Source organism: Lutra lutra, chromosome X (genome assembly GCF_902655055.1).
Source record: "Lutra lutra chromosome X, mLutLut1.2, whole genome shotgun sequence".
In the NCBI taxonomy this organism is placed as follows: domain Eukaryota; kingdom Metazoa; phylum Chordata; class Mammalia; order Carnivora; family Mustelidae; genus Lutra; species Lutra lutra.
In genome coordinates this window covers 38,600,623-38,622,738 of record NC_062296.1, presented here as the reverse complement: position 1 = coordinate 38,622,738, position 22,116 = coordinate 38,600,623, and the positions used below count along the sequence as shown (strand labels likewise).

General features: G+C 37.2%; 1 protein-coding gene across 3 annotated transcripts in view; it reads left to right on the top strand.

Annotated features, from left to right (window-relative positions):
* The window catches only part of RNF128 (ring finger protein 128), a 101,976-nt gene that overhangs the window by 58,582 nt on the left and 21,278 nt on the right, over nucleotides 1-22,116 (top strand). For all 3 annotated transcript variants that reach the window (XM_047716640.1, XM_047716639.1, XM_047716641.1), the window contains exon 2: nucleotides 8,213-8,460. In XM_047716640.1, the coding sequence (XP_047572596.1) occupies nucleotides 8,213-8,460 (248 nt within the window). The remainder of the gene's footprint in view (nucleotides 1-8,212; nucleotides 8,461-22,116) is intronic.

Below are 22,116 nucleotides of genomic sequence, written 5' to 3'. Positions count from 1 at the left end.
TTTTGTGTATGAGAGTGCGCACAAGCAGGGGGAGGGGCAGAGGTAGAAGCTGGCTCCCCGCTGAGCAGGCAGCCTGACTCTGGGCTCAATCCCAGGACCCCCAAGATCATGACTGAGCTGAAAGCAGATGCCTAACCAACTGAGCTGTTTTAATTAAAAATATTTAGTAATATTTTAAAATTACTTAAAATAATCAGTAGTAAGAAGAGTGGTATTGTCATTTGTGCAAACCTCTTTAATGTCAGACTTAATAGAAGACAGTGGGATCTTCGTATCTGCATTAGATCTATTGTGATTTGTTCTTCTGGTTTAGGTATATGAAGTAAATCTACTCATGTAGATTTGTAATTTTAAAAATGGTATTTATAGCACTTAACAACATTTTGAAATAATTGTAGACATCTTCTTTGGTACTGCACCAAAACTCAACAAGTAGCAGTTTCTTAAACGTTAGGTGCAAGGTAGAATTTGAAACTGTATCCATGAACTCTTTGTACTAAATGAAAATCCATGGATCTAACTTACATATCAAATGGATTATTTATCCATGCATGTTTTTGTAATACCATACATTGGTCATTTAGAAAGTACTGGCTCACTGAGTTACGTAGATCTTACAGTGATTCAAGATTCAAGATTATGCTATATCAAAAAATCATGGTTATTTAATATCACCACTGATCTCATCAGAAAAGTATAAGTACTAGGAAGTTGTCAAGTTCATGTGGTGCATAAAAGTTTTCCCAAGTTCTAATTTTTGCTTGAACACTTACATTTTACCATTAGCAACAAATGCTGTTATTTTTTTTTTCCTTGAAATGACAGGCTCACTTCATTCCATTTTTAGAGAAGGTCGTCCAAATACCCAAGTCTTAATCATCTGTTTGTCAGTAGTACTTCTAAGATAAAAAGGAGCTGTTTAAAGAAAAGTTACTTCAGGGGCACCTCTCTCTCAAATAAAATCGTTTTTAAAAAGTCTATCACGGGCGCCTGGGTGGCTCAGTGGGTTAAGCCGCTGCCTTCGGCTCAGGTCATGATCCCAGGTCCTGGGTTCGAGCCCCACATCGGGCTTTCTGCTCAGCAGGGAGCCTGCTTCCTCCTCTCTCTCTGCCTGCCTCTCTGCCTACTTGTGATTTCTCTCTGTCAAATAAATAAATAAATAAATAAAATCTTTAAAAAAAAATAAATAAAAAATAAAAAGTCTATGGGACGCCTGGGTGGCTCAGTTGGTTGGGCAGCTGCCTTCGGCTCGGGTCGTGATCCCGGCGTCCTGGGATCGAGTCCCGCATCGGGCTCCTTGCTTGGCGGGGAGCCTGCTTCTCCCTCTGCCTCTGCCTGCCATTCTGTCTGCCTGTGCTCGCTCGCTCTCCTCTCTCTCTGACAAATAAATAAAATAAAAAAATAAATAAAAAATAAATAAAAAGTCTATCACATTAACATCTATTTACAACTGTGATTTTAAATGAATGAATAAATATTTAAAAATTTTTCCAGTGTTAAAAAAATTTCCCAGTGTTGGGGTGCCTGGGTGGCTCAGTGGCTTAGGCCTCTACCTTCAGCTCAGGTCGTGATCTCAGGGTCCTGGGATCGAGCCCCACATCAGGCTCTCTGCATAGCAGGGAGCCTGCTTCCCCCTCTCTCTCTGCCTGCTTCTCTGCCTACTTGTGATCTCTCTCTTTCTCTGTTGAATAAATAAATAAAATATTAAAAAAAAATTTCCCAGTGTTAATTTCTAATATGGTAACTGTACATAGAAATAATGCACATAAGCAGCTGTTCTTTGGATTCCTCAATAACTTTAAAGAGTATAAAGGAGTCCTGAGACTAAAAACTTGGAGAAATGCTAATCTAGCCCTCTGGTTCTTAACAATATGCTAAACATACCCTAATGAAAATCAGAATAGTCCAGACAGGACTAGGTTTTTAAAAAATAATTCTAAGAATTGTTTACCTGTGAACATGACCTGTTATCTACAATTTATGCAAATGTGACCTTTGAATAGTGTTGCTTCTAATTCCCTAGTGTCTTTAATATGCTGTTTTCTGAGGACTCCCCTGTGCCAGAGATTTTTTGGTGCTGTGTCAAATCTGAGACTATTCCATAAGGTGGTATTGTTTTCAAAACCTATAGCAGAAGTATCTGTGGGTTCAGGGCAGAAAGAAAGGCAACTTGCCATACTATGCATGGTTGTCTACCTCAGCATCATTTTGCGGGGGGGGGGGGGGCTTAAAAGAATGATTATCGTCCCCCATTGGGCTCCCTGCTCAGCAGAGAGCCTGCTTCTCCCTCTGCCTGCTGCTCCCCCGGTTTGTGCCCACCCTGCCCCTGATCAATAAATGAATAAAATTTAAAAATTAAAAAAGAATGATAATAAAAGGTGATTTTAGTCTTTTTCACTGTCACCATCCCTCCCCCAAAAAGGTAATTTGTTAACAATCCAGAATGTTAAGCACCATTGCTTTACCCAAGAGCTAATCTGTACTAATTCCTGTTTCATATCCTGCAACAGATCAGAATTTAACTAAAAGGCTAGTTAAGAGCATAAGGACATATTTAACAAAGTGTGCAATACCTATTTGATTCCAGTGAACCACAGAGCTATATTTCAAATACCTCTGAGAAATCATTTGTATGTCTGTTGAGGTGCAATGGTAGAACTATTTTTTTTTCATCAAGAGAGTTGATGTGAAGAAAGCTAAATTCAGTTCATCTGTGGCTGGCAATAATCAAAGGGGGGCAAAAAAGTCACAAAACAGGAATTTGAAGGAAGATAAGCTAGTCAGGCTAAAAAGTTTACATAATTTTTTTTTATTAGTTTAAAAAAGTTTCTCTTAGGATGCCTTGGTCTTAGGACCTTCAGTGTTCCTCTGTGAAATAAACTGACCTTCCCTAGTAGACCAAAGTTGAAATATGTTGACCTACCCTAATTGCTATAGGGTAATTGCTATAGGTGAGCCTTTGAAAGCTACTGGTGAACAAAATGAATACTGAGAAGTCCACGTGAATGAATTGGTTCCAGATTTTCTAATGGAGGAGATGTTTGTTGGACAATCATGTTGGAATTCTTCACACCTAGATCTTATTCATCCTATGTATAAGTGGACTCAGAAGTGCTGACCTCACTATATTATCAAGATGTTAGGCAGTATTGAATATGAGCTTAGTTTGGGAAGAGCTACTTTGGCCTTCAATACTAATCTTGTAAGTCATTCACTGCAAATATTCTTTTCTAATATTAAAAGTGGAATACTCGTTGAAAGAGATACTAGAACAGCATACCACACCCCCTTGTAATTTGTGTTTGAAGGCCACAGTGCTATAAGTGTGCCGTCATTATACTTAGAATAATTCATATATTGTAAAATTTTAGAATTTATTTTATATTTTGACACATTAGTATTTAAATGTGGGGGGAAGGTCCAGAAGCACAGAACTTAATACATAGTTTATACTTGAGAAATATTTGTTCATTGAATTTTTCTGTGTTCACAAATAAGTAAGAGTAGGCTAAAACCATAATATCATCAGCATTTTTGAAAGAAATGAAAGGGCTTGGCCACCAGCAGAAGCTTAGATCAAATTTCTATATATTATGAATAATAACTGGAAAGTGTCTTTGACCAGTAGTGCCAAGGATCGACACACTTTATTTACATTAACATTTTAATTGAATGATATTCTGTAAGAGTATAAGAGTTGCTACAGTTTATTTTATTACCTTTGTTCCCAAGATATTCATAGGCAGAAACCATTATTCACTGTCGAACATTTGAAATTGGAGTATTTCTTCGGCTTAATTGTTACCTATTCTTAATCTGTCCCTTCTCCCAAAATATTTTAGGTAGCAGAGTGAAAATGTAAAAACAAACCTTGAGCTAAATGGTGTTGTTAATGATTTTTAAGTACCAAGTTCAAGGATTCCTGACTGAATTAAGTGAATGTTATCAAGATAACTGTACCCAGGGACGCCTGGGTGGCGCAGTTGGTTTAACATCTGACTCTTGGCTTTCGCCTCAGGTTATGATATCAGGGTCCTGAGATCTGAGGCCCTTTCAGGCTCTGTGCTCAGCAGGGAGTCTGTTTCCCCTCTCCCTCTGCCCCACCTGGCTCATGTAAGCTTTCTCTCTCTTAAATAAAATAAATGAATCTTTAAAAAAAAAAAAAGGTAATTTTACCCATGTTTTCCCAACTGTGCACTCATATAGCCAAGGAGGAATTATTTACACCTTGGAAATTGGCACGCACTACAAATCAAGGCTTCCCCCTTGTTAAATATTTGCCACAACGCCCCCATTCTGAATGTATCTGATTTTCATTTTTACAGTAGAATAATAGCTTTAGGTTTCACTGTGACGTAGAAAGGTGGTGAAGAGACACTGGAGCCAAACTGCCTGGGTTCAGATACCAATTCTGTACTTATTAGCTTGTGTTATCCTAGGCAAGTTAGTCGATCTTATCTTTAATGTGATAATAGCTATGCTTACCTTATAGGGTGGATATGAGGATTAAATATGTTAATGCATGTAAAGCACTTAAGACAGTGTCTAGTTTATAGATAAATCTTATCTGGCAACCTCAATTATCCAGAGCATAGCCAGGATTCAGGAAGCAAACAAAAATGTCACTGAGCAACCAATATAAATATCAGAGGGTACTTGCAACTGAAGCCCTCCAGCTCTCTTTGGAAGCCTGTTTTACTTTTCCCTTAGACCAAAGCTTCATTGACTTTTCAGAGTTGAAAGCAGATTGGAAATATAAAATTAGAGAGACGCTGTTAGTGAGAACATACCCCCCCAAAAAAGAAATTACCCAAATGAGAACTCAAAAATAAGTCAGACTGGATGACTTATAAGGTCCATTCTAGCTCCAAAAATCTATGACTTTGGTGAAAAATTGTAACACTTTGGGGACAAATAAGCTTACCAGTACCATATAAAATAATGACTCACAAAGATGATCCACTCTCAATAATAAATCATAATCAGTATATCCTAGTTAGGAAAATAGGACAGTATAGATTACTTTTTTTAATGTTGTAAAAATTATTTGTGTAAAACTTTTTGTTACTTGAAAGTTTTACTTTTAGAGGATACCCAATTCCCTGACAATACCAGTTAAAGGAAAGCATTACTGTAGTTCATTAAAAGACAGTCTCTGTCCTTAAAACACTATTAATTTAGAGAAGGACTACAACATGCCAATTGAAACACAAAGCAAAATGAAGTACTAGATAAAGGTTAAAAACCAAGTGACAAGGGAACAAAGAAGGAACATTTATGTTCTCTCTTGGAACTTGGAAAAAGATTATAGGAGGCAGCATTTGAGCTGGGATTTGAGTAATGCACAGGCAGAGAAGGAGGGGGGAGTGTCAGCAGATGTAGGAAATTTTAGTCTTAGGAAACAGAAAGAACAAAAAGAATTATAAAAAGTGAATGACAATAGCCAATACCATGTGCCTAGATGTGAGTGTTCATGAGATGGGGTTGTAGTGGAGATATATCAAACTGAAAAGATCAGTTGGGACCAGTATGGGACCCTCATAAAAGGCTTTCAATGCTAGGCCAAAGGGTCAGGAGAGACTTTAGAGCCAGAAAAGAGGCATGATGCAACCAAGTGATGGCAAAAGTCAACCAGGGAGGTAAACTCTGATGAAACTTTAAAGGACAGGGAAATATTGGATATAGAGTGATAAGTTAGAAGATTACTGAAGGAGTTCAGGCAAGGAAATTATGAGAACGTATATTAAGTAGGCAGCAGGAATGGAAGGAAGGATCTGATAATACACCAAGGAAATCACATCTACATGACTGCTTAGGTTAGCAGTGAATATTCAGACAGGATTCTGAGAATTCATACCAGATGACCAGAGGACTCCGATACCATTAACAGAGGGTTGTGATTGGGAAGGGAAGGAGGAAGCAATTTTTAAATAGTTGCAAAGGTGTATGGAGAAGGAGATGTATAAGAATGTTTCAAAATAGGTCTTGTATATGATTAGAAAACTGATTCAATAGATATTTGGACTATATATAGCATATATGAATGTGATTTTGGGGCAATTGAAGCACAGCATTGTTCCCTATGTGTGGTCAAAGTACATTTCTTGACCGTCCTTGTTTTTTAATCTCCATCTGACCACAATGGTCTGTATGTTCCTTAGCATCCACCCCTGCCACCCACCTCATATCTTCCAAAAGAATGAAAACTTATTTCTATTAGTCAAAAAGTTTAGGACACATCTGTGATTTAAAAAGAAATCTTTAAAATTATATTCTAAAGCTTGAGTTTTAGAATTATCTCTACTTTCAAAGATTATACAGGTTACACTATTAGAAATGCATGCTGGGTTGAATAATCTTTATAACCAGAAATTTTCCTGAATTATCTCTGCTTTCAAGGATTATACAGGTTGCACTATCAGAAATAAATGCTGGGTTAAATAATCTTCATAACCAAAAATTTTCCTGACAGGTGGCTTGTAGAGAAAAGACAAATAATGACAAAAGAGAATTGAAATAATATCTGTGCTTTTAGTGCCAAAGCTAGAAATGTAAAACTCCCAAATAAATAGAAAAATGAGCTGCTCTCTTGCAAAATAGCCAATTCTCTAGATCTGTAAGGGATATTTGGGTCATATGTTAATAGAGGAGAAAAATACATCAAAAGGCATCCCAGACTCCTCCACTTCCCATTGCTTTCAAGATTTTCTTCATGTAAATGAGAGTAAGTCATCAGTGTCTACCAAACTGAGTATCAGCAAATTAGTGAAGTTGTAAAAGGTTTTAACTGAAGGCTATCATATATTTTTAAAAGTGTCTTTAGAACCTTAAGGATCTGTAATAATACCCTATGAATCTGTTCTTTTAATTAGTAACTTCAAGTAAGATCATCTTGATCTTTCGAAGACATTGGCCACCAGGAACCATAAACTTAAGGGATTACTTGGGTAGTAATTCTGCTATGTACCTTGCCATCTTAGGTTTGTACTCTTAATTTGACCATTGAAAGTATGAATATTGTTTTAGTAGTACACTTTTGTGTTTAAATTCTAAAGTCTATTACCTTACATATTTAAAAAAATGACGTAGTTAAATCTAGTTAAAGAGATAAAGCCTTTTAGATAAAACCCACGAGCTTGCACACGTGTGGTTCGGTATAGGGTTGTGTTTATTCCATACTGGAGTTTGATCATTAACCAAGATTAGTACCTTAACCTAGTATCAGTGGGAGGTTTCTCTGGTTGGTAATCTCTAAACATTCAAAGAGCTCTATTCTTTTGCTGGAGATTATTGGTCTCAGGTTGTATATACTAGAAGGAATATGAACCTTGATAAGCATTGGAATGGCATGAGTAATCTGACATTCTCACAACACCGGAAAGATAATGTTTATCCTTTACTTTTCTCATGTCTCACAGGATTTACATAGTTGGGGGTAGAGAGGAAGGTGTTAAAGAGATTAAGCCTCTAGACTAAGATTTAGATTATTAGACTATTAGTCTAATTTCAGGCTTGACTTTCATTGGTGTTGAACCATACATTACTATTAATTTTACATGTTCTATTCATTGCTAACCTGATTAGGTCTGTACAAAACCTTAGAGTACCTTGGACAAATTTTATATTGCTTTAGAGGATATGGAAAAATGGCACATGTATGTGTGCACGTGTGCACGCGCGTGCGTGTGTGTGTAGTATGTTTGGGCTCAAACATCTCAGATTACTACTTCCTGAAATGTAAATTCTTATACATTTTAGTAGTGAGCTCATGAGCCAGTCTATCACCTTACAAAATGGGAAAATATATAGTTAAGTATTTGTCTTTCCCAAATCTCAGATTCTGTCGGATGTAAACCCTCTTTTCTACCATCTGGGGGACTATTTATCTTTAAGAAAGACCTCGTGTAAGAGGTGAATTTGACCCTAAACTCAATACTGTTGAATTATAGGTAGTTAACCTGAAGAGAGGGGAGGTATTTGTTACATGTCATAGCTTCCTTACTAAACTCTGAGTTCCTTAGGATCAGTAACCAAGGCTCAGCATGTTTATATCCCCTATAACATATGCATAGTAAGTGCCTAATAAACGTTAATTGAGTGAATGAGTATCCTTCCATGTCTCACTGGGAATACTGTAAAATCACTTTAGCAATTGGATTTTTATACTCAGAATGCTTACCAAAACTAAAACTGAATTTCTTTTCTTTTACAGGTGCAGGAGACATTGTTGCAATCATGATTGGCAATCTGAAAGGCACAAAAATTCTACAGTCTATTCAAAGAGGCATACAAGTAACAATGGTCATCGAAGTAGGGAAAAAACATGGCCCTTGGGTGAATCACTATTCAATTTTCTTCGTTTCTGTGTCCTTTTTTATTATTACGGCAGCAACTGTGGGCTATTTTATCTTTTATTCTGCTCGAAGATTACGGAATGCAAGAGCTCAAAGCAGGAAACAGGTTTGTAGTGGTTCTTTCTTCCAATCTAAAAATACTTTTTTAAAAAAATTTTATTTTTAAGTAATCTCTGCACCCAGCGTGGGGCTCAAACTCACAACCCCAGGATCAAGACTCACATGCTTCACTGACTGAGCCAGCCAGGAACCCTAAAAATACTCTTTTAATTGTAATTTCAGTCATGCATTTTAATGTATTTCACTTGCTAGACAGTGATCCATGCATGTTTTATGAAAAGTGATAGTTTTTAAAGCATACCAGCTTCCATCCTCTCAAAAGTTTTATTTTCTGTAATTTGTCCATGGCCTTAATCCTGCTTAATTAAATCTTCTGACATCTCATTACAGAGCACAGCCAGCATTTAATTATATATGGGTGTAAATACATATGTTTTTTTAAATTTTTTTCTAAATAACCAAAGCATTCCATGCTCAATATAGAAAATATAGAAATCAGAAAATAAAAGGGAGAAAACCTTCGCCCAAACCCCATATAACAAAATACTGCAGTTACCACCACTGTTATTTTACATGTATGTGTGTGTCTGTTCATGCATGTATTTGCATGTGGGATCAGGGCTGGGAAGAGACTAGGCTGAATGTCACGAGGAGGTGGCTTTAAAGATCTGATGGTACATGATATAGTGCCAGGCTCCAGTCATATATTCATAATTTCTATCATATCATGTTTTAACAACTGATGTATAGATAGGCACGAAGTACAGAATTAATAGAGCAAAAACACAGAAGCATCATTGAACCAGGAAATTACCTGTGGTTGTGTGCCATTGATCCTAGCACTTTTAAACTGTCTCCCATTCCCTTGATACCCTCATTTCCCATGTCCCATGGATACATCTTCAGTTCCTTTGGCCCTTCTCTGTGTTTGTTACACTTGCTGTCAAAATCCAACCCTGGTTTAATCCTGCTTCCTCCCTGCTCTGTGCCTGCACTTTCAAGTAGCAGAAAAACACTGACCTCAGCACAGACTGATCTCACTTTAAATTTATGAACACAAACTCTGAGTGAGCCCTTAATGCTGCCAACAATCATACTACATATTCTTAGCTACCCTGCCCCCACTTTTGCAAGTAACTAATCATAGATGTTCTTTTCTCCTTAAACCTCCAGTACCTCCCCCAACTTTGCTCTCTGCTTATAGTTTGGATCTCAGTCCACTGAGGAAATTGAAGTGATCCGGAGAGTACTTCTTCTTGCTTCCGCGATAGCTACTCATCCGTGTGCATATGTATCTGCATCCTATGTCCTCTGCCCTGTCTTCTGTCACTGTGGATGTATAAACATGCTATTACTGCTTCCCTTTTCAAAAGAACGTCTCTTGACCCCAGGCCAGAAATCTTGGAATTATCCTTTATTTCTCTTTTACCTCTCACTTCCCATGTAACCTCCATCAGCAAATCTTGTTAGTTCTGCCTTCATTAAATATCCAGAATCCAGTTACTTGTCACCACTTCCACTGCCTCCACCCTGGTCCAAGCCACCATCATTTCCTAGCTCCTCCCCCTCTTAAGTATTCTCAACACAACAAAGCATGGTGCTGTTTCTCCAGAATGCTCAGCAAGGATTTAATGCATTCAGCTGATCATATAGTCAGGGCAGGAATACATTTTTATATGTACTGAGAAGTTCCTCCCAAGGCAATGAAATTCTGGCCACTTATGTATTCTCTTTCTAAGAAGGAAAGGTGAACCCAATTTATTGGGGAGTAGGGGAGCAGTGAAGATTTCTATATTGAAGTTAATTGAATTTAGGAAAAGACTAGAAATTGAAATCTTATTATAAAACCTTCATAAAATTAGACACCAGTATATGGTAATGAGTGATGGTTCTCTCAATGTTTACAGTTAATTACAGTTAATTGTTCCTCTCCTCAGAGAAGCAGCTTATCACATTGGTGGCAGGTTCAGTCTGTTACTAGCTGTGGTCAAAAGGATGTTTAAGTTTCTTAAGCCAAGCCATTCAGTAGTTTCACAGTATGTTAATATTTGACATTTATATATTGTACTGTTTTTATCTCTGAGGTTAGAGAGAAATTGGTATCCAGTATGACTATTAAAGGTTATGGATACAATGGCAAGAGTGTTTGGTTTTACATATGTTCATGATGGGATATGTATTTCTGTATTCTAAGTGCTATAGTAAATCTGTCTGCATGGCATTAAACCCCATCAGAAAATAATGATTTATAAAGAACTGATTGCTGCCACATAACTTTCACTGAATATTTAACTCTGGTCTCATCACTCCTTTAAGTAATTTTCATAGTTTATAATATATTTTATGAAAAGTTGTATAAAAATGGTCAAGAATAGCATTACAGTGTAGCGGGGTGACTCAGTCAGTGACTCTTGATTTTAACCCAGGTCATCATTTCAGGGTCATGGGATCGAGCTCAAAGTGCCAGCTTCCATGCTCAGCACAGAGTTGGCTTGAGATTCTCTCCCTCTCCTCCTACCTCTCCCCCTCTCGACCTCTGCTCATGTGCGCACTCAACATGCGCTCGCCCGCTCTCTCTCTCTCTCTCTCCCTCTCTCAAATAAATAAACCTTTTAAAAAAGAACAGCATTAAAACTTCTCACCTTTTAGAGAAGGCTTTGGAAAGGGCCTCTTTACTGCATAGTGGGCTATATCTGTGTATCCTTTGGTGACTAAAGGATTAGATATATGACTGTTAATCCCTTTTGCTTATTAATATTTGAAAGTGTCACAATGTCATTTACATGTTCAGTTTTCCTGACTTCCTATTTATTTTTAAAAGGTATAGCTTGATACATGTGATGGTTATAACTAAATACTTAACTGCATTGCTACCATTTTGCAGGTAGAAATGGTAATGAAACTGAGTTATGGAAACTTGCCTTCATTAGAATATGAGGAATTCATTAGAATATTCAGGATCGTCTTTCCTCTGAACTATTATAATGCATAGTATATAATGTCAAGCAAAATGGTAAATGTATAATTATAAATTTGATGACCAAGATGTCCAAATATAATGGGTAGCACGTAGTGGCCACATGCCTGATATGTCATAATACGATGTGTGAGAATACATGTCATCCCTGTGTCTGTGCATAGAAATCTTTTAAACAAATGAAAAGTATGAATGGGTTGTGAATGAAGGTAGCATGTTAGGCATTACATGGTGGATTTGTGTCCACACTGGGAACACGGATAACCTAAGACCAGGAAGATTATGGAAAACCTTATGGTGTGCTCGAACTAATGAATTTGGGAGTGACCACTATAACTTGACTCTGGCATGCAACACCCAGAATTTTGGTGTATGGTGCATGTATCCTAACTGTACTTAAGCAGTTAATACTCAGTGGAACAAGGCATATGTTTGATTAAACTTGGCTAGTGAAATAAAAGCGGGCTCTATGTGAAGTAGAACCTGGCCTAGGTGTAATAGAAGAAGCTGAATTAACTTTTAATGAAGAGTGACTTTCAGAAGAAGAGAATTTATTCTTTGAAATAGACATTGGAAGGAATCATCTGCCAGGAGGGAAAAAATGGGAATCCACTTGGAAAGAGGGTAATGACTTGATAATATGGTCACACAGACCCAATACATAATGCTAGAGAGTGCTAGCACTCAACACTGAGAAAGAGCATGTTTCTGACACAACAGGTCTGTTAACTATTCTACTACAAATGGAGGCCCAAGTACCCATGGACTAATGGCCTCCCATTTTTAGCTATGGAAGCTCAGGGAGAGCATCTTTGAGACACATGCAGATCCCTAACCTTGTGGACATTTTTTGAGTGAAATTATAACTTACATTGCTGATCCTCTAACTTACCTTGACCAAAGGGATAGACCAAAATAAGATGAGCTAGTAAGAATAATATTGAATGATACCCATGTATTCCTCATAGGAGGGAGATGGCCTTCCTGCACGATAGTCAATAGGAACCTATAACTATATAACAGTGTGAATCGAGCCAAGTGATTGCTTTTGTCCTCAGCTAATATGGAACCTAGAAATGACAGAATCATCCTCTCTGGTGATAACATTTGCCCGTAATAATTTCTAGTGTATGGACAAAGAACAATTCTTCTAGGAAGGTTTAATAAACACTTCTGTGATACTTCCTGATTTATTTTGTAACCAAACCAAACCGTATCCTAACCATATTGCATATATGGTGTAATACTAGTATTGTTGGCAAAATTCAACTACCTTAAATAAATAAATCATGTGATAGTCAAATGTATTGGAAAACCGAACTGAAACCTCCAAAGAATATGATACCAATGGAGAGTGATTGGCCTGAGGAAGAATTAGATTTAGTTCCATTACCATATTAAATGGCTCTATACAGTTTTATCACAAAGTTCAAGTAGTCATAGAGCAAGGAAGTAAACAGATAATTAAACTGGTACAACAATATAAAGATGTTTGAAATGGTCTTACAGATTGAAAGAAGCCTATTTATTCCCTTCATTGGCTTCTGCAAGTATTAGGTACGCTTGTGTTGTTCTTAACTGCACCTCACGTATAAATGCTGTACTAACTGCAGAAGTCCAAGTAATTATGACTGTTCTGTTGTTAAAAAGACCTTGGTCAAGATATGGGGGTGGGGGACACCTGGGTTGACTCAGTGGGTTAAGGGTCCGACTCTTGATCTCAGCTCTGGTCTTGATCTCGGGGTCATGAGTTCAACCCTCTGTTGGGCTCCATGCTGCGCATGGAACCTACTTAAAAAGGACTACTTTAAAAGAAAAAGAGATATAGGGGATGGATTGTGCGGAAAGATAGCACAGTAGATCTAGTTGTTTACTCCTTGCTAGTCTCCAGGGGAACTGTAACGGGTCTTTGGGAATGTGGCCTCAAAGTGTTTTTTATGTTATTGATGATTTTGTTATACACACCTGGAGCAATGGACCATGTTGTACCAGCTTGTCATGCTTGTTTGGCACTACAGTCAAGATAGATGATACACCTATTTTCATTGTTGGGGTTCTGAGTTTCAGGCAATATGGCCAGTTGCTAGCAGGATTACCTAGTGACCAGCCCCCATCTGAGCCTCAGATCCTGAGACTCAAATTGGTTTCCTGGGTAAAGATATGCCACACATATCTTTGTAGTTTGCTGCCAAAGAGATAGCACTCCTTTGTGGTCTCACATGAGGAAGAACTAAGCTACATTAATATCTTAAAATTTGTCCTTGAACTTTAAAGCATGACTAAAAATATCTGAAATAGTTCTGGTTACATTAGATTTTCTTCACTAGTACTTGAAATTAACTGGAAGACTTAGCAGGTGTCTGCATACTGTACCACTACCAATATATACATTTGTTATGGGGAGATTCATATGTATGTGTCTGTTCCTGTACAAATTTGAGACTTATTGGAGCCTTTTACCAAACTATTATTTTGGCTCTTAGATAAGAAGAGTAGATTAAATAAATCACTCTCTTAGTAGGACCTAGTTGTATAATCTTTCTCTGACTCTCACTGAACGAAAGGAAGCTCTTATAATGGGTCTCAGGACTTTTTTTATATTCACTTACTCTAATCTTATATTTACATCACTAATTCTGAAGGTTTTGATTGTCTTTTTTGAAAAATGCAATAGTCTGAGTCATAACTTATCTACTGGGTCAAATTCCCCCTTCCCTCACTGCTCTTCCTTATAGTGCATTTCCTCATACTGTTCACAGTGATCACCTTCAGGCAAGTAGTCTGTAGTCCTTTCTATCCCCATCTCCATAGTTCCATAGACTTACGGGAAACTGTATTATAGTCTGTACCTCTTCTTTCCTTTAGGAATGCTTCATTAAAATATTATGCATTGGTTTTTTGCTGAAAAAAAGAAAGATTTCTTTCAGGTCACATATATATGAACGGCCACATGACTCAGACATTGATTTTGTTCACAGGAATAGATCTGAGGAAAAGAATCCTGTTACCGTAAATCTTGATTCTGTTCTATAAACTCTGAGTCAAACTTTTATGAAAAAATTTTATTTTAAAAGAAGTGATAACTTCAAGTAAGAAAATCTGGTTTGCTTATATCCACCCTCATTTCTTGCTTTTGCATACCCTGCCCCCCATCAAGTAATTAGGTTTGATTACCTGCCTATATTCATGTGGGTTTCGTTATGCTAAAAGCTGAAAACCTTGGGACCCAAAACCAGGCTGACAAATCACCAGCCTGGAACATTTATTTTACTTAATTAGATGTAAATACACAAATAGACTAAGTAGAATATTTCTTGAGTTTACAATTTAAAAATTGAACATTGTAATATAGGATAAGAAGTGGCTTGACCTTTTTTCAGCCCAAATAAAGTCTCACTCAGAACTAAGAAAACTATGTAGCCAAGATTCTTCAGTGACTAGAATGATCACAGCTTTTCAATAGAGTAATGACATTAAGCTTCTGTTAAGAAAACTGTCCGACCACCAAGCTTTTTTGAATTAGTTTTCAAGTCTCTTGCCAAATATTCTTATATCAGGTATCTCTTTGGATTGGAGAGGAGGCAGGGAGAGTCTCTTGATATAAAATACTTGCTTTAAAAAGTTCCCCAAATCACAGTAAGTAGCAAATTTAAGAAGGATCTGAAGATTGTATAGTAGCTGACTTTGAGGTTTTTGGCTTATTTTCTTATTTCTTTCATTTATCTTCTTCACAAGGAATGTGAAGCCTTTTAAAGGCTTCTTTGCTATTACACAATGAAGGCAGTGTACTGTAGTGGAGAGATCATGGACTTTAAAGCCAGATAGAACCTGGGCTTGAATTGAATCACAGCTCTGCAACTAACCAGCTGCCTGGACTTTAGTCAAGCTTCTGAACCTTTTCTTGTCTATAAAACTTGGATATTAAAATACCTATTCCATAAGGTTGTTAATGATTAAACAAGATGACACATGGAAAAGCTTAGGGTTGATCGTGACCATAGTGGGGGCCAATATCTATTCCCTAAACCTTTGTTTCTCCAGATTTTGTGGGGTAGAGGCTTTTAATGAGTTCAACTGTGAGTTGGATGAGAAAATCATGAAAATCTGTTTTAATTTCTAAATTCAGAAACTATTCTTTGAGCAACTACTAGGCTCTATAGGAAATGTTTAAAAAATGGTTACGGCAGTCCTCCAGCTACTCGCAATCTAGTAGGAGAGAAAGACATGTGAATGGTACAATTACAGAATATGATAAGAAGTAGAGGGGCGCCTGGATGGCTCCGTTGGTTAAGCAGCTGCTTTTGGCTCTAGTTATGATCCCGGGGTCCTGGAATCGAGCTTCACTGGCTCCCTGCTTTGCAGGGAGTCTGTTTATCTACCACCCCACCCCACACCTGCTCCTCCTCCCACTTGTGTGCGCACACACTCTTTCTCTCTCTCAAATACTAAATACGTTTTTTATTTTTTTAAAGATTTTATTTATTTATTTGACAGACAGAGATCACAAGTAGGCAGAGAGGCAGGCAGAGAGAGGGGAGGAAGCAGGCTCCCCGCAGAGCAGAGAGCCCGATGTGGGGCTCCATCCCAGGACCCTGGGATCATGACCTGAGCGGAAGGCAGAGGCTTTAACCCACTGAGCCACCCAGGCGCCCCCTAAATACGTTTTTTAAAAAAGAGGTAGAAACAATGTGCTATTGGAATTTATAAGGTAGGAGGGAATTCTGAAATGGTGGCAAGGCATCGAAAAATTGTCCAATGTAATTTGTGTGACAAACTAGATATATGCTTGAAGTTCTGTTTTTAAAGGCTAAAATAGAAATTACAGTTTGCGGGGCACCTGGGTGGCTCAGTGGGTTAAGCCTCTGCCTTCGGCTCAAGTCATGATCTCAGGGTTCTGGGATCAAGCCCCGCATCAGGCTCTCTGCTCAGTGGGGAGCCTGCCTCCCCCTCTCTCTCTGCCTGCCTCCCTGCCTACTTGTATTCTCTCTCTCTGTCAAATAAATAAAATCTTTTTTTAAAAAAAAAAAAAGGAAAAAAAGAAATTACGGTTTGCTTTGGGACACATTTTTTTTTAATGTAGAGGCATATTTGGGCACCCAGAAGTATGATTTAAGTAATATATCCAAACATATGTATTTAATATAAACTGCTTAATCTTAATGTTCTCATATTTCAGTTTTTTAGAGGAATGAAGGCATCTTGGAAACTCTTGCTGTCAGTGTGACATTGAACTATTTTGAGTACTAATGGCAGCCTTGTGAGTGATCTTCAGTCAAGCTCTAAAAACACAGTTTGTGCTTCTCTGCAAAATCCTGTGTCTCACATCCATATTTAAAGAAAATGTCTTTGTTTTTCTTTATAAAAGTTCAGTAGGAGTTATTGGAATTACCTGAATTTCCTTTTGAAGGGCTTTTTTTTGTTTTTAATTCCAAAGCTGCTTTGTTAAACATTGGTTTATACTGTGATGAAACTCTTTTCGAGATCCTTCAAAATCAAGTCCCTTGCCTAGGATCGTCTGGCATCTTGAATTTTGCCCTGTGTTTTTATATCCTCCTGCCTCTTTTTTTTTAAGCATTGGTCTTTTTTTTTTTAAGCATTGGTCTTAATGTGAGTTCTATTCTCATAATCTCATAAGTGTAGACTTGGACATTACATTTCAAGCTTGCCTTTGAGCCCAAACCTCAAATTTGCATTAGTCTTGCATATAATTAAACAAAGTTATATATTTCACAGTCATTCCTAATGAATTAATAAGCGCTAGCACTGGAGACTCAGGCACTTATGTTGTGTTGAATATCTTGGAATGAGAAATCAGATTACGTAGACTCAAGTAAGTACACTAGAGATGTATCACTTCTTGTGCGTACAGTTCCCCAGCTGTGTCACAGTTTGTTTAATCAGAAGTGCTCTAAAGACAAAGTGCAAAATGATTGTCAAAGATTTCCTATCAACTGCATTTTTTCCTTTTCTTTTCCTGTTTTTCTTCTTGCCTCCTTTTTTTTTTTTTTCTTTTTTAACCATTTGCAGTTTTCACATCTAGGTTTCTAAATAGCTCATCTCTATGTGAAAAGAAAGTACTGATGTTTGGAAATCTAGGCCAGGGCCAGGACCCTTAGGCATACTGGTTATTCACTATAAGGACTGGCCACAATTTCACAGATTATAGAATCCAGGAGTTGGAAAAACTTCAAAAGGTAGCCGAATTACAGATGTTTTGTCTGGGAATCTTGAAGGATGAAGAGCAGAGTCCCAGTAACAGCTCTGTCATTTAGAGGCTGTGTGCCCTTTGGAATGAGTTATTTAACTTAGCCAAACTACCATTTGCTCATCTCTAAAATGGTAGTATTATCTCCTTCAGGGGGTTGTTAGGACTAAATGAGTCCAATTTTTTTTTAAGATTTGATGTCTATTAAGACATCAAAAACAATTTTAAATTATAAAATAACTGCATAAAATAAAGAAGTAGTACTAGCTTCCTGGCGCAAGCCACAGTGAAAGAAAAAAAGAAACGAAAAAAGAAAAGATGCTACCTTGATATTAGGGGAAGGAACACTTAACTCCAGGTGTTAGTGGGACTGACGCTAACCAACTCTGAGGTTTTGAGCAAGGCTGTCTTCCACTGTAGGCATCAGTTTTCTTTTCTTTTCTTTTTTTTTTTAAAGATTTTATTTATTTATTTGACAGACAGAGATCACAAGCAGGCAGAGAAAGGTGGGAAGCAGGCTCCCCACCGAGCAGAGAGCCTGATGCAGGGCTCAATCCTAGGACCCTGGGATCACGACGACCTGAGCAGAAAGCAGAGCCCTTAACCCACTGAGCCACCCAGGCGCCCCGGCATCAGTTTTCTTATCTGCCAAATTAGGTATCAGGCTAGGTGAATTCTTTTTTTTTTTTTAAGATTTTTATTTATTTATTTGACAGAAAGATCACAAGTAGGCCAAGAGGCAGGTGAGGGGGTGGCGTAGGGGGAAGGTGGGGAAAGCAGGCTCCCTGCTGAGCAGAGAGCCCGATGCGGGGCTCGATCCCAGGGCCCCAGGATCATGACCTGAGCTGAAGGCAGATGCTTAATCGACTGAGGCACCCAGGGGCCCCTATATTTTCATTTAATAAACGTTTTATTGAGTGTCTGCTATATGCCAGGCATGATGCTAGGTACTTTCCTTACATTATCTTTGATTTTCACATATTCATGTCAGTTGGGGGTTTTCCTGCTAGGGATGGAGGTACATATTCACAGTGACCTCTGGTTCTGAGTGCCTACTGTGTGCTGGATTTCTACTAAGTTCATTTTACACTACAAAATAGGAGGTTTGCTAATCATCTTGCCATGCTGCACATGCTGTGTCTCTATGCTTTAAACAGGGTCCACCCAAATGTGAAAGCTAGCCTTTGCTTCAGTTTACACATATATTATATTCACTTGAGGCATTTGTGCATGTGATAGATACTAACTGAAATGGAAGGAAGGATTTATTTGCAACATTACAAATAATTTTAAATCAACCCTAAATATCTCATACCACCTGGGAATTTTTTTTTTCCATGTGGCCACTTCACCCCATAAAGAGAGACAATCTTTCATTGATTCTTTCTCAATTTGCCCTTATCTCTTAGATTTCCACCTAAACCCCACCTTCACTTCTTGTATTATTATTGAGGTAAAACTGATATATAAGATTATATAGATGCACAACATAATTTGACACCTGTATGCACTACAAAATGATTACTACCAAAAATCTAGTTTCAGTAGTAATCATGAATCACCATTCCTTTGATCCACTGTATCTATTTTGCCCAACCCCTTCCCCTCTGGTAACCATCAGTCTGTTCTTTGTATCTGTGAGTTTGTTTTTATATTATTTTGTTTTTTCTTCGATTCACATATGAGCACAGTCATAGGGTATTTGTCTTTCTCTGCCTGACTTTCTTCACTTAGAATATTGGCAAGGTCCATCCTTCTTATCACAAGTGACAAGTTTTCATTCTTTATGGCTGGATAGTATTGCTCTGTTTATGTGTATCTGTGTACCACATACTCTATCCATTCGTCTACTGATAGACCTTTAGATTGTTTCCATATTTTGGCTATTATAAATAATGTGGCAATGAAGATAGGGGTGTATGTATCCTTTTGAATTAGTGATTTTGTATTCTTTTGATAAATACCCAGAAGTAGAACAGCCAGATAATATGATCAATTTCTTCTTAATTTTTTAAGAGATTTTATTTTATTTTAGAGAGAGTGGGGGGGGAGGGGTATGAGGAGAGGGAGAGAGAGAATCTCAAACTGACTCCATGCTGAGTATGGAGCCTGATGCAGGGCTCAGTCTCAAAACCATGATATCCTAACCTGAGCTGAAACTAAGAGTTGGGCTTGCTCAACTGACTGAGCCATCCAGATGCCCCTATTCTTAATTTTTTGAGGAACCTTCATACTGTTTTCCTAGTGGCTGTGCCAGCTTACATTCCAGCATCCTATCTAACATTAGTTATTTCTCATCTTTTTGATAATAGCCATCAGGTGTGAGGTGGTATTTCACTGTGGTTTTGATTTGTATTTTCCTACTTACTAGTGGTTTTGAATATCTTTCATGTGCCTGTTGGCCATCTATACGTATTCTTTGGAAAAACGTCTTTTCACACTTTCTGGGCCCTCATTAAATTAGGTTGTTTGGTTTTTTTTTATTGTTGAAGTGTAAGAGTTTTTCCTATATTTTGTCTATTAACCCCTTATCGGATATATGGTTTGCAAATACCTTCTTCCATCGAATAGGTTGCCTTTTCATTTTGATGGTGGTTTCCTTTGCTGTGGAGAAGGTTTTTAGTTTGATGTAGTCCCATTGGTTTATTTTTGCTTTTGTTTTCCTTGCCATTGGAGTCAGATCCACAAACCTGTCACTAAGAACCGTATCAAGGAGCTTACTGCCTATGTTTTCTTCTCATTTTTATCATTTCAGGTCTTAAATTCAGGTCTTTATTTTACTTTGTGTATGGTATAAGATAGTGGTCTAGTTTCTGTTCTTTTGCATATGGCTGTCGAGTTTTCCCCCAGCACCATTTTGAAGAGAATGTCCTTTCTCCATTGTATATTCTTGGTTCCTTTGTCATAAATTGTCTGTATATGTGCGGACTTATTTCTGGGCTCTAAATTCTATTCTGTTGAACTGTGTCTGTCTTTATGCCAATACCATACTATTTTGATTACTATATAGCTTTGTAGTATAGTTTGAAATTTAGGAGCATGATACCTCCAGGTTTGTTCTTCTTAAGATTGCACTGGCTGTTTGGGATCTTTTGTGGTTCCATACAAATTTCAGAATTATTATCTTTCTATGAAAAATGCCTTTGGAAGTTTGATAGGGATTGCATTGAATCTGTAGATTCCTTTGGGTAGTATGGTCATTTTAGCAATATTAATTCTTCCAATCCATGAGCATGGGATAGCTTTCCTTTTATTTGTGTTGTCTTCAACTTCTTCCGTCTTACAGTTTTCAGTATACATGTTTTTCACCTCCTTAGTTACATTTATTCCTAGCTATTTTATTGTTACTGATACAATTATAAATGAGATTGCTTTCTTAATTTCTCTTTTTGATAGTTGATTATTAGTATATGGAAATATAACAGATTTCTTATATTGATTTGGTATTCTACATCTTTAATGAATTCATTTATTGTAGCAGCTGTTTTTTTTTTTTGGTGGAAACTAAAGGGTTTTATATATACTAGTATCATGTCATCTGCAGTTTTACTTCTTCCTTTCCTATTTGTATGCATTTTATTCCACTTTCTTACCTTATTGCTGTGGCTAGGACATCCAATTCTATGTTGAATAAAAGTGACAAGAATGGGCATCCTTGTCTTGTTCCTGATCTAAGAGGAAAAACATTCAGTTTTTTCACCATTGAATATGATGTTAGCTGTGTGTTTGTCATATATAGCCTTTATTAGGTTGAGATATATTTCTTCTATACCCACTTTGTTGAGAGTTTTTATCATAAATGGATGTTGAATTTTGTCAGTGCTTTTTCTGCATCTACTGAGATGATCATATGATTTTTCCTTCGTTTTATTAATGTGGTGTATCAGGTTGATTGATTTGCAGATGTTGAACCGTCCTTATATCCCTGAAATAAGTCCTACTTGATTGTGCTTAATGATCCTTTTACTGTTTTGTTTAATTCAGTTTGCTAATATTTTGTTGAGGATTTTTACATCTGTGTTTCTCAAAGATACTGGCCTGTAATTTTCTTTCTATGTAGTGTCCCTGTCTGTTTTTGGTATCATTAATACTGGCCTTATAAAATGAGTTTGAAAATGTTCCTTCCTCTTCAATGTTTGGAAGAGTTTGAGAAGCATAGGTATTAAATACCCTTTGGATGTTTGGTCGAATTCACCAGTGAAACCATCTGGTCCTGGGCTTTTGTTTGTTGGGAGGTTTTTCATTACTGATTTAATCTCCTTACTAGAAACTGGTCTATTCAGATTTTCTGTTTGTTCATAATCAGACTTGGAAGGTTATGTATTACTTGGAATTTATCCATTTTTTTTCTAGGTTGTCTAACTTGTTGGCATATAATTGTAGTAGTTTCTTATGATCCTTATATTTCTGTGGTATCAGTTATAAATTCTTTTTCATTTCTGATTTTATTTACTTGAACCTGCTCTCTTTTCTTGGTTAGTGTAGCAAAAGGTTTATCAATTTTGTTTATCTTTTCAGAT